Source organism: Psammomys obesus, unplaced genomic scaffold, assembly GCF_907164565.1.
Source record: "Psammomys obesus unplaced genomic scaffold, mPsaObe1.curated_primary_1811, whole genome shotgun sequence".
In the NCBI taxonomy this organism is placed as follows: domain Eukaryota; kingdom Metazoa; phylum Chordata; class Mammalia; order Rodentia; family Muridae; genus Psammomys; species Psammomys obesus.
In genome coordinates, this window is record NW_026596134.1 from 25,495,673 (window position 1) to 25,509,020 (window position 13,348).

The 13,348-nt window shown below is 39.2% G+C and overlaps 1 protein-coding gene across 1 annotated transcript; it reads right to left on the reverse strand.

The window, feature by feature from the left end:
- Positions 1-2,502: 2,502 nt before the first annotated feature.
- Positions 2,503-10,321, reverse strand: Bbof1 (basal body orientation factor 1). The gene is made up of 6 exons (XM_055593132.1): positions 10,305-10,321; positions 7,929-8,115; positions 7,458-7,528; positions 5,727-5,871; positions 3,833-4,326; positions 2,503-2,608 (listed from the first exon to the last, which is right to left on the reverse strand). Exons 2-6 carry the CDS (start codon positions 8,049-8,051, stop codon positions 2,503-2,505), a joined length of 939 nt encoding a protein of 312 aa, XP_055449107.1. The 5' UTR covers positions 8,052-8,115; positions 10,305-10,321.
- Between the last annotated feature and the right edge of the window lie 3,027 nt (positions 10,322-13,348).

The following is a 13,348-nucleotide window of genomic DNA, read 5'->3' on the forward strand; positions in this document are numbered from 1 at the left end:
TCTGAAATTTGAACTTGCTGGGTGATGAAGGTTTGATCTGGAACATTCATTTCATCCCTATAATAAAGACAAAACAGTCATGTCAACAGTCATGCATGGAATTTGGTTTAGAACAACAGGCTTGCTACTGTCATTCTCTCAACTCCAGCTATAAAATATCCACAAAGGACATTTTTGATCAGGCTCTTATTTATAACTCTGACAGAAGAAATCTTACCCAGTTTCTTTCATTTCTCCACTGTCAGAAATGTAGTCTGGAACAGGAGGCTTAGAACTCTGTTTGTATTTCCTGTGGTAGATAAACAGCAATAAACAAATGAGGCAGTGTCTCCTTGAACCTTCCTACCCTTAAAATGCTGAGTCAAATTTTAGGTGGATATGGTTTCTATTTTCAGAATGAGTCATACTCATCAAATATGTTATAAAATATAAGTAAAAAATAAGTAATCAAATATAACTGCTTCAAGTTCAGACATACTGAATTCAAGTATTTCAAAGGGAGATCCAGGACAGTCAAGTCTATACAGAGAAACCCTGTCTTGAAAAAAACAAAAAAAAAAAAACCAAAACACACACATACACACACACACACACACACACACACACACACAAAGAAAGAAAGAAAGAAAGAAAAAAGTCTTTATGGAGACAATAATAATGAAGGTATTCATGTATAACTACACGGACTTCCTGTGTCTGCCCCAGCTCTGAAGGAGATTTATATTGACTTACAATAGCTTTAGGCCTTTTCCCACTAGTTCTTATAACCTATGTTTAATTTATGTTTTGCCATGTGGTTCCTTACCTTTTCTCAGGCCCATCTCCCTGTTTCTTCCTCTGCCTCTCATAGGCGAATCGTTTTATGCCTCTTTCTTTTCCCAGAGTTCCTATCTCTATCAGAAGGCCTGCCTCCCTTTCCTGCCTTTGCTATTAGTGGCTGTTCAGCTCTTATTTTACCAAAAGGTGTTGGAAGGAGTGTTTACAAAATATGATGCAGCCAAAAGAAGACCAATATAAAGTCCAGCCTGTACTCAACTTTCTGCTGGTACAGAAATCAGCATTTACACAAAAACATCACTCCAACACTCATGAACAATTATTAATAGTGGAAGTCAAGGCTGAGCAAGATAACTAATCAAAACACCCAGAAAAGTTTCCTTCCCACAAAAGAATCTCATAGAACTAGGACGATAGATCAGTGGGTAAGAGTGTTTGCTGTGAAAGCAAGAAGACATGAGTTCAAACCTAGCATCTGGAGGAGAAAATGGGCAGATCCTGGAAAATAAACTTAAAACAAGAACCACAAAGAATTTGTGTCAAGTGAAATCGCTTTTTGGTTGTCCTGAGATAGGGAGAGTTCCCTCCAGTTCAATGTGTGTAGCTGAGGATAACCCCTCCACTTCCCTCTCTGGAGATAAGAGGAATTAGATAAAGGTGTGAAGGCCTAGATTAGAGGAATCTATCTTCATTGTGAAGATCAAGAAAGTTTCTAACAAGGTAAAAGCTTGAGCTAATTTCAAAGGTTAACAGGAACAAAAAGGGTAGAAAGCTATAGAGGAAGACCCTTGATGCCTTTGGCATCTGCACAGGTACCCACATACCTGTGCACACATAACACATATGCACATATAAGTCTCAGACATCGAAAAGTTAACCAATGGAGACAGGCCCAGTATACTTTAGAAAGTATAGGGTTAATAAACAGAAAAAAAAAGACAATTGATTCACTTTTCTGAATGAGTTTATAGAGATAAGAATATCACATGTTGACTCCCCAAGAAAGTCACATATACCAATCCTAACTTGACTTCAAGCGAGTGCTGATGAAAACAGCATAAGCCTGTTTAAATGATGGAGACATTAAATACTCTAATAGTAAACATGAAAAAATTCTTAGGAAAACACTAACAGTGCCTAAGCAATAGCTAAGCCATTTATTTTATTGATTATACTCATCTGATTTAAGTCAATTACAAAATACTCTATTGTTGAACTCACAGTTGGACAACTGTGAATTCACAGTTCAACTGTGAACTTTTACCAAGTTCCTAATTATTATTTTACTTGGGAAGTAGGGGCAGATCAGGAGTTCAAGGCTAGCCTCTAGAAGCCAATTTGAACTACATTAGACTCTGCTACAAAGTTAAAAAAAAATCAAACAAAAAGTATCAGCCTAAAATAATTTGTTCATCTTTGCAAACCAACGCAAGATCAACAGTTGTTAAGTTTGCCTGAAGGTGCCATACATTCAGCCAATCAGTGATCCTTAAGAAGCATTGCCTTAAACACTGGAGATTTATTTTCTTTTTTGTGTTTTCACATCTCCTTTTGCTTCCATATCCATTTGTTCATCTCCCAACCTTTGTCTCTGAGAGTTGCAACAGCTGAGCAAGTAGCTAAGGCCTTTAATGTGTTTCCTTTAATTCTCAATAACAATGCAGTCATTGTTCCTATGTGACTTCTAGGTTTGACAACCTGACATTTCATTACAAAAATTGGAAATTACCTAGCAGCAAAACCATTCATTTTTGCAAAGAGCAATCTTAAGACTTTTTCCTTTTGCTCCCAGGTCAAATCTCCAATATCCACATTTTTTAGATTAGTTGGCCTGAAGAATTTCAAAGAAAAAAAAATGTCAAAAATATGATCAAAGTAAACTTATTTTCTTTAAAAAACACAAAGTATATAAATAGAAATTTCCTATTATTTCCAGACATTATGTAATGATTTTAAAGCTAAGTACACATTACAAAACCATAAAATCCGAAAAAGATTATCAGTGTGCTAGCTGATCCAAAATGTTCAGTTGTCATAAGACGAAATGAGAAACACAAAAACATGGACAGTGATCTGAAAGGGCAGTCTATAATGGGCAGACCACTGAAAACAAAGGACTACAGACAAACCAAATACAACCTCCTATAGAAGTTAAACTGCCACAGACGTTCCTCTTTTTCATGGTACAAGTAAATCTCTAGCTGTTTTGTAAATGTTTTAATACAGTGATGTGGGAGCACTAGTGAATGCCCTCCAATCCACAGAACATTTCCGCATGGCAGTCATAAATTATATTGATTTTAAAAAACTACAGTTAGTTATTGTTACCTATTAATTTTATCTCAGAATAGCAAAGGTGCATCATAAAATATCTGAGAAAGTATACTTAAAAATGTTTAACCTGAATCTAATCAAGCCTTCTCAACAAATTTCCAATTTATAAGAACTACGATAAGGGCTGGAGAGATGGCTCAGTGGTTAAGAGTATTGGCTGCTCTTCCAGGGGTCCTGAGTTCAATTCCCAGCCACCACATGGTGGCTTACAACCATCTATAATGGGATCTAATGCTTTCTTCTGTCATGCAGGCATCATGCAAATAGACTGTGTACATGTAGAAATAAATCTTTTTAAAAAGTAGTTTAAAAAAAGAACTAAGATAAAGTAAAAGACATTACAGTGATGTCTCATGGGACAAAATAATAGTCACCTAAACAAATTCCTGTCATGAGATAAATGGAAATGGCTACTAAATACATAGCAAGTCTCCACATTATACACTATGCCAAGCGCAGGGGCTACGAAGGTGAGTAAGGTCCTGTCCTCAAGGAACCTACTAAGAAATCTATGCAGCAATCTGAATTTGTTCTTTTTTTAGAGGAAGGAGGACATGTTGAGACAGGCTCTCTCACAAATCCCTAGCACAGGCCAGGGATTGTGTCTGTCCTGTGCTAGGACTACAGGCTTGAGCCATCACAACCTGCTGAGCTATTGCTTTTTTTAAAGGGTACAAAAGCAAGGACATATAAAGACAACACATTACAGCATTATTAGTACCATTTTTCAGCCTCCATGAGATCCTGAGTCACACTATTGGTACTGTGTTCTTTGCCAGCAAAGGTCCTGATTTTGGGGTATTCTGTTTTTCCCGAACCTGCTGCTCTCATTTTTAAATTGAAAGCAGCTTGTGCAATCTGCTTATAATGTTTCCTGTTGAACAGAATCTGTTGTTTCACTTGGTACAGAGCATCTAGAAAGAACTGTTCCACTTCTGTTCTCTCATCCAGTATGTTCTTAGCCAGCTTCTTCATTCGATTCATTTCCCTGTCCTTCATCTGAAGAAGTTGCTGCAGCTTGTCGATTTCTATCCGACCTGCTTCATTCTCTATTATTGACTTTTGCTGCAGTTTCAAAACTTCAGCCTCAAACTCTGTAGTCATAAAAGTCAGAGCATTCTCCAAGCTTATCACCTTCTTCTGAAGAGTTTGGATTTGTGATTTCTGCTGGGTGAGTTGCATAATCTTTTCCTTTATCAACAGCTCATTGATTTCCTTAAAAAAAGAGGGATTTTTAAAAATTTTTTTAAACATTCTGGAACTTAAAGTCTCTTAATAATTTGTTACCTAAAGGGTTCTGAGATTTATGTCAGACTAAAGCAATTATTTTGATATCTCCTTGAACAGAAAAAGTAACAAACATCCTTGGGTCTTTGACTAGGCTTGTGAAGGCAATCCACTGATTTTATTAATTAGGAAATTTTCAAATTTCCTCTATAATTCTTACAAGGTTACATATTTTATTATAATTATTATTTATTATAATTATTTATAATAATTATTATTACTATTATAATAAAACTGTTCAAAAAACACTATCAAGTCTATAAAGGTCCCTTGCAATTCAGCAAGGTCAGGTAGCAATATAAGTGGATTTGTTTGTTTGTTTGTAGAGATATGGTTTCTCTGTGTAGCCCTGGCTGTCCTAAAACTCACTCTGTAGATCAGGCAGGCCTTGAACTCAAAGATCCACCTGCTCTGCTTCCTGAATGGTGGGATTAAAGGCTTATGCCACCCCCACCCAGCTGAACTATAAGCAGAAATAGGACAGCTGGGAAGGTTTATAAAGGAGTTATGTTTTTATTTTGTTTTTCTTATCTTTTCTTCCTGCTGTTTGGAGTAACCCTTAGATCTCTTATCAGCCATATGGTGCCATATACAAACACCAAAGTAAAAAAAAAAAAAGTTTAAGTGAGGGCTGGAGAGATGGCTCAGCAGTTAAGAGCGCTTGCTTTTCTTGCAGAGGAACTAGGTTTGGATCCCAGCACCCATATGATGGCTCACTGTCTGTAACTCTAGTTCCAGGGGATCCAAAACCCTCTTCTGGCCTCCACAGGCACTGCATGCATATGGTGCACAGACATGCATGCAGGCAAAACACCCCCACAGACAAAACAAAAATTGAAACCTTTTTTAAGATGTTAAGGATATAAGCTATATGTTAGAGTCCTGATCTGGATTGCTCTCCTTCAAGTGTCCTTTAGGTAAAAGACTAAACCTTTATGTGCTGATACCACTAATGTCAAGTCTGTTTCAGCCAATCCAATTCCTAGATGATTTAGGGTCCAACAAAATCAAAGCAAAATGAGTATTCTGAAGGTATGAGGATCAGAGTCATATTTCTGATCAGTTTATATTTCTGATATATGTGTAAAGTCATGCCTAATGTGTCTTTAAAGTCATTTAGTAATTAATCATTTCAGATAAGGCAATTATCAAGATAAAGAGAAACATTGTCCTTATCATCATTATGTTTAATTCTTGGTATTTACCAACATATTCCTAAAAAAAGAAAGAGAGAAGGAAAGAGAAAAGGAGAGAAAGGAAGGAAGGAAGGAAGGAAGAAAGGAAGGAAGGAAGGAAGGAAGGAAAGAAATCTAAATAAGAGTGGGAACCTTTTGTTGTAAAAGGCAGGAATGACTTTCTTGTAACTTCTTAGAGCTTTTCTGCCGAGCTTCAGCTTCCTTCAAGTGGTATGTAAGCGCCTTGTGAAGATAAACATTCTCTTTAAAAACATTTCTTCCAGCAGAATTCAACTGTCTGAAAGATAGATATATATATTTTTAAGTTTCTTGTGGCAGGCAGGGGTTTGTGGGGGGGGGTAGGGAAGTTGGGGGTGGATTTTCGAGTAGGGTCACTCTAGACCTGACTGGCCTCAAAATCACAGACATGCACCTCCTTCTGCCTCTGGAGTGCTGGAGTCAAGAGCAGGCATCACCACACCTGGCTCATGCCTAAGTTTTAAAACTAAGAAAAGCAATGACAGCTTTACCCTCAAACATTATTCATGAGAGAATACTTGTTTAGCATGTGCAAGTCCCTGGATTTAACCCCTAGCACCAGAATTGGGGGAGGCCCGAACATGAGACACACATAACACTACCACTATTTAACTTATGAGTAACTATTCAATGGGTAGATGGAGGCCTTGTTAGTTCTTCATCAGTAAAATGAAAAACTATGTGTTAGCTGCTCATAATTGTGTGAGTTGGTTGCTAACTTAAGCTATATGGCAAGACCCTTTTTCTTTAAAAAAAAAAAAATCTAGGAACAGTGGCACACCTTAATCCTAACTATTCAGGAACCTGAGGCAGAAGGATCACAAGTTCAGGGCCTGCTTGAACTTCATAGCATGTACAAGGCTGGCCTTGGCAATTAGTGAGACTGTTTCAAAAAGTAAAAAGAGGCCGGGTATATAGCTCAGTGATGGAGTGGATGTGCATGTCTGGGTTTTCAAACCGAGCACCTTGAACACAGTAAAGTGGCACCAGTTTTCCATGTCCTCTTCCATTCCTTTTCCTATGACTAGACCTAAAGAACCTCTAAGGTGACAGAGGTACAAGTAGCCCAAGTTCCTAAGTCATCATCTAAGGAAAGCTGACGGACCTACATTAGATCATTACATTAACAAGATATAAACCATTGAGACCTGGGGTTCATGTGTTAACTTAAACACACTTTAGTGTTACTCACATAAATATATCTTCCAACGATCCTGCAAAGTTGCTATTATGGACCTATTTTACATTTGTTTGTAACAGGGTCTCACTATATAGTCTAGGTTGGCCTAGAACTGGTAGACCTCCTCCCTCAGCCTCCTAAGCACGGGAATTATTGTAAGTGTCTACCACCATGCCTAGATGGCCCAACTTCTTTCATGAAATTTATTTCAAGGAAATTAAGAATTCTTCTAACAGGGCCAATGAGATGGCTCAGTGGATAAAGGCACTTGCCACCAAGCCTACTGACCTGGAACCCACATGGTGGAACAGAGAACTGACTTCCTGCAAATTAGCTGACTTCCACACTCAACTTGTAGCACTAGTGTACCCTCAAGTACACATACTTATGTAAATATAATAATTAAAAAAGAAATTTTCTAGTGGTTAATCAGCATGCATGTATGTAGCCAGGGCCTAACTTCAAAGTGTAGACCCTTCAAAGAGTATGATATTGCTACTCTATCACGTTGTTACAGAGAGGGTGGAGGGTAGAGAGGAGGGGACACAAAGAGAATAGGGGCAGACAAAAATTAAAGAAAGCTTGCCAAGAGACAGAGAAAGACAAGCTAAAAATAGAAGACAGCAAGGAAGCTCGACTATGTGACAAAGGCAACAGTCTCTTACACCACAGCTTCATGGTGGGCTCTCTCTGCCAAGATTACTATCCTCTTCTCAGCCTCTTGTTCCAAGCGGTGCTAGAAATAAAATATGGGATGTTTAAATACAAAACTGTGCTTCTAACAACATATATTTCATATCACAAAGTAATTACTTTAGCATTAAACAGAATACTTGGTTTGGGGGCTGGAGAGATGCCTCAGTGATTAAGAATTCTTTCTTACTGCTTTACACTGGACTGGGTTCAGTTCCCCGCACCCACATGATGGCTCACAACCATCTATAACTTCAGTTCTAGGGGGTCTGACACCTTTTCTGACATCCGTAGGTTCCTTCAGGGTGCACAAACATACACATAAAATTAAATAATACTTCTGTTCATGTGACCTACATTAATTCTTAAGTACTGGTGAGGAAAGAGCCAGTAAAAAGAACAGTATGGGGCTGGAAGGAAGGGTCAGTGGTTAAGAGCATTACCTGCTCTTCCAGAGGACTGAGGTTCAATTCCCAGGACCCAACATGGCAGGTCACAACTGTCTGTAACTCCAGTTCCAGGGGATCAACTGAAAAACTGCCACCATCAGACTGACCTGTGCTCATGTCTTTGGAGCATTTTCTTGATTGCTAATTCATGTAGAAGTGCTGAGCTCCCTATGGGCCTGGGCTGAATGAGAAAGGTAGGAGAACATGAGCCTGAAAGCAAGCTAGTAAGCAGTAGTCTTCCATGGTTTCTGCCTCAGTTTCTGCCTCCAGGTTCTTGCCCTCCTTTCTCTCAATGTTGGATTGTGACCTGGGAGTTGTAGGCTGAAATAAACCCTTTCTTCTCGAAGTTGTTTTTGATCATGGTGATTAACACAGCAACAGAAAAGTAAGCCAGAACAATGGCACGAACATAAAGTAAGAAAAGAGACATCTATCTTAGAAACTGGAGGATAGTTTTTGCTAAATGAAACATGTCATACACCTATAGTAACTAGCACTCAGGAAACAGAGGCAGGAGGAGTATCTATGAGTTCAAGGCCAGCCTGATTTACATTTTGAGTCTAGGTGAGTCAAGGCTGCATAGTGAGACCCCATCTCAAAAAATCAATTTTTTTTAATTAAAAAAAAAAGGGAAATGCTTTAAGCCTTCACAAGATGACAGTCTCTCTTGAGGATTTTTCAAGACTCTTGAATAGAAACAACCTAAGTACCTACCCACTAACTGATGAATGTGGAATTTATACATAATGAAGTGCTGTAGTCATAAAAAGGAACAAAATCCTGTCAATTATGACAACTTGAATACAACTGGAGATCAGCCAGATGGTAGTAGCGCATGCCTTTAATCCTAGAACTCGGTAGGCAGATACAGGTGGATCTCTGTGAGTTTAAGGCCAGCCGGTCTACAGAGTTCCAGGACAGTCAGGGCTGTTAACACAGAAAACCCTGTCTCAAAGAACAACAAACAAACAAACAAACAAAAAACTAGAGATCATTGTGCTAAGTGAAATAAGCAAGACACAGAAAGACAAGTACTACATGATTTCCCTCAGAAAAACACTTTGAAAAGGTTTATCTCTGGCAGGAAGTATAGCTCAGTGGTAGAGTGCTTCCCTCCCATGTATAATGTCCTATGTTCAATCCACGGCATCACAAAAGGAAGACAGATAATCTCAGGGAAGTTGAGAATGGAATGGTAGTTATGGAGGCCAGGGAAAGTGAAGCGGTATCTTAAGGTTTCTATTGTTGTGATGAAGCACCATGACCAAAAAAAAGTGGGGGGTGGTTGTTTACACTTCTATATCACAGTCCATCACTGAGAAAAGTCAGAGCAGGAACCTGGAGGCAAGTACTAATGCAGAGGTCATGGAGGAATGCTGCTTACTGGCTTGCTCACTGTGGCTCCCTCAACCTTTCTTGTAGCACTCAGAAGCACAAGCCCAGGGATGGCGCCGTTCACAATGGGGTGGACCTTCTTATGGAGACATTTTCTCAGTTGAAGTTCCTTCATCTCAGATTACCCTAGTTTGTGTCAAGTTGACATAAAACTAGCCTGCCGAGGGGGAACAGAATGGAGAAATGTGGGTTTGGGTACTAAGCTATAGTTGAGTACAAGCACCAGTTTCTGATACGCTATTGCACAAGCAGCTTGACTATTGATAACAATGTGCAATATGTTTTAAAAAGCTAGAAGAAAATACTTTGGGAGTTCCATCATGAATGGTACGTGTATGAGACAGATAGCCGAAATAATGGGGCATGATATACACACCTGTAACTCCACCACTTGGAAGGTGGAGGTGGAAGAATCAAGAGTTCAATGCAGAATCCCACTAAATGGGGAGCTTGAGGCCAGCCTGGGCTACAAGAGACCTTACCTCAAAAACAAAACAAAAGTTGAAAAGATATATTTAACCTAACTTAAACACCGAATAAATATATTGAGACACTGCATGATATACCATTAGTGTGTACAAATTTTACTTTTTATGTATGAGTTGAAAATTAAAGAAGAAATCTCTAAGTGGAAAAGAAAAAAAGGATTAGATACTGGAATTTATAGAATATAAATATTTGTTTTCCTTCATTTCTATTCTACTTTGTTTGTTTGTTTTTGAGGCAGGCCTTAGTATATAGCCCAGGCTGGCATGGAACTTGATATGAAACTCAAGAGCTGGCTTTGAACTCAAGATCTTCCTGCCTCTGCCTCTTGAAGTGCTACAAGTATGGGTGCACAACACTGCACTTACTCCCTGATCCTTGGTAACATTTTCTAGCAAGATACCAAGAGGAATGCTGGAATGCTCGGAATGCATATACACAGACTTTTGTTCTACTAAACAAAGCATTTCTTAACACTAGTAGTCATACCTTTTCTTCAAAAAATCTGGTTTCTAGTCTTCTAAGAGTCTCCTGATGTTTTTTCTCTGAGTGCAGTAAATTTTCTTTAAGCTAAAAAATAATAATAATAATAATAATAAAGAAAAGGAAAGATTGAATGAGACATCTTCATAGAAAATTTTGAAGACACATTGTCTATCATATAATCTTGAACAATACACAAAAATCAGTGTCATCACCTCTCGAGCACATTTTTCTTAACTGTCTATAGATCAGTTAGATTGGTACTGAGTTTCTAAAGGCTCTTCATGACTTTCTCTTAAGAGTTATGATATATGGAATGACAAAAACAATAAAATTATTTTAAAATTTTATTGCTTATTACAATTTATACACTTTGTATCCTGGCTGTGGCCCCCTCCCTCCTCTCCTCCCAAACCTTCTCTCCCTCCCTTTTCTCCTTCTATGTCCCTCCCCTAGTCCACTGATAGAGGAGGTCTTCCTCCCCTTCTATTTGACCCTAGCCTATCAGGTCTCATCAGGACTGGCTACATTGTCTTCCTCTGTGGCCTAGCAAGGCTGTACCCAGGAAGGGGAGATGATCAGAGAGCCTGCCACTGCGTTCATGTTGGAGAGACAGCCCCTGCTCCCCTTACTAGGGACCCCACTTGGAGACTGAGTCTATGGGCCACATCTAAGCAGGGGTTTTGGGTCCTCTCCATGCATGGTCCTTGGTTGGGGTATCAGTCTCTGTGGCACCCCCAGGGCCCAGGAGGGTTTTGGCTCTTGGTCCCATTTTGGAACTCCTGTCCCCTCCAGGTCCTTCTATAATGATAAAATTGATAAAATTCTTGAATTGGAAAGAATTTTAGGGACCAGACTACACAGTCTGCCAAATATAAAAAAGAAATAGTGGATTGAGGAGATGGCTTGGCAGTTACAGCACTTCCAAGCAAGAGAAGGCAGCTCAGATCTGTAGAATTCATGTAAATGACAGACGGATGTGGCACTACCTATAATTGCAGCTTTGGAAGGTGGAAGGCAAGGATTCCTCAAAGCAAGCTAGCTAGGGAGACTAACCTCATCAAGAATCTCTGAGGTTGACTGAGAGACTCTGCCTCAAAGAATAAGGTGAAACAGTGATTGAGGAGGATTCCCATCACCAACCTTAGGCCTCAACATGTGTGTGTGCGTGCACACACCCATACACATTAACATACATACACACATGCACATGAAAAAGAAAAAAGAATAATCTCAGAGGGTGTGGTAATATGACAGTTATTCTTCCTGTCAGCTTGATTAAAAATCACCATGGAGGGCTGGAGGGCTGGCTCAGCGATTAAGAGAACTGTCTGCTCTTCAAAAAAGACCAGAGCTCAATTCCCAGCAGTCCACAACTGTCTGTAACTCCAGTTCCCAGGGATCTGACACCCTCACACTGACATACATGCAGGCACACACCAATGCATATAAGTAAATATTTCTAAAAAAGAACCATGGAGCAAGGTGGTTGGTGGCACATGCCTTTAATCCCAGCATGAAGGCAGGGGCAGGCCGATGGATCTCTGTGAGTGTGAGGCCAGCCTGGTAAACAGAACAAGTTCCAGGACAGCCAAGGCTCTTACACAAAGAAACCCTGCCTCAGAAAAAATAAATAAATAAACAAACAAATAAATAAATAAAAGGAGTAACCACCCCTTTTCTGAGGAAAAGGGGAGGAAGGGCTGGGAAAAAGGAGGGAGTGGATCAGGACATAAAGTAAATAAATAACTTATTCTATTAAAAAAAGAAAAGAAAACTAAAGCAAGCACTGGAAAGATGGCTTAGCAGTTAAGGACACTTCTCTCATAAAGGACCAAGGTTGGGTTCCCAGCACCTACATGGTGGCTCACAACCATCCTTAACTCTAGTTCCAAGGGATCTAACATTCTTCTGACACCTAAGGACACCAGGCAAGCACATAGTATAAAGACATATATAGGCAAAACACTCATGCACAGAAAATAATTTTTTTTAATTTTTTTAAAAAGCAAAAATCCCCCCAAAACATGGAACCAATCTTCTGCATGTGCCTATGAAGGTATTTTTTGAAAAGCTCACGGACTGGCAAGACTCCGACTGAGTGGTTAAGAGTGGTTAATGTTCTTCCAGAGGTTTGGTTCCAAGTACCCATGTTTAGTGGCTTAAAACTGCCTGTAATACCAGCTCCAAGCAATCTCACATCCTCTTCTGGCCTCCAAACACAGATATACTTAACAAAATTATACATATAATCTTTTAAAAATAGAAAGGTTTAGCTGAAAAGGGAAGGGCCAGCCTGAATGTGGGCAGCAGCATTCAATAGTTTGGGGTCCAGGGCTGAGTATGAGGAGAAAGCAGAGTACCATCATTTATCATTCTTTACTTCCTAATCATGGGTGTGGCCAGCTGCTTTACATCCCCATCATGATTGGCTGCACTCAAAACTGTGAGCCAAAATTTCCCTTAAGTTGCATTAGTCTCAGGTGTTTGGTCGCAGTGAGAAATGTGATACAAGTAAGATGTAGACATTACAGAATAAGTCTTTAGCATAATATCCTCATCTATTGACAACTTCCTATATTATAATCTGTTATAATATATTAAATCCCATTTATTCTTTCAGATGTTTTTACTGTTCCACATTTAATTTTTGAAATGGCTTATTTTGTCACACTCTCAAAATTAACATCAACATACCAGTTCATGTGTGGTTAAAATATCCCCGACCCTAGTGTCTGGAGATTAGATCTTTGATCCATCATTAGACAGCCCCCCCCATCTATGTATCAATAAATCTTTCAAAAGATGATTAGTGGGGGCTGGAGAGATGGCTCAGTGGTTAAGAGCACTGTCTGCTCTTCCAAAGGACCTGGGTTCATTTCCCAGCAACCACATGGCAGCTCACAACTGTCTGTAATGCTGATTCGAAGGGATCTGACACTTTCACACTAACGCACATAAAAAAAAAAAAAAAAAAAGATGATTAGTGGGGCCAACAAAATGGCTCAATGGGTAAAGGTACCCAGGGCTCTCACAGTGGAAAAAAAAAA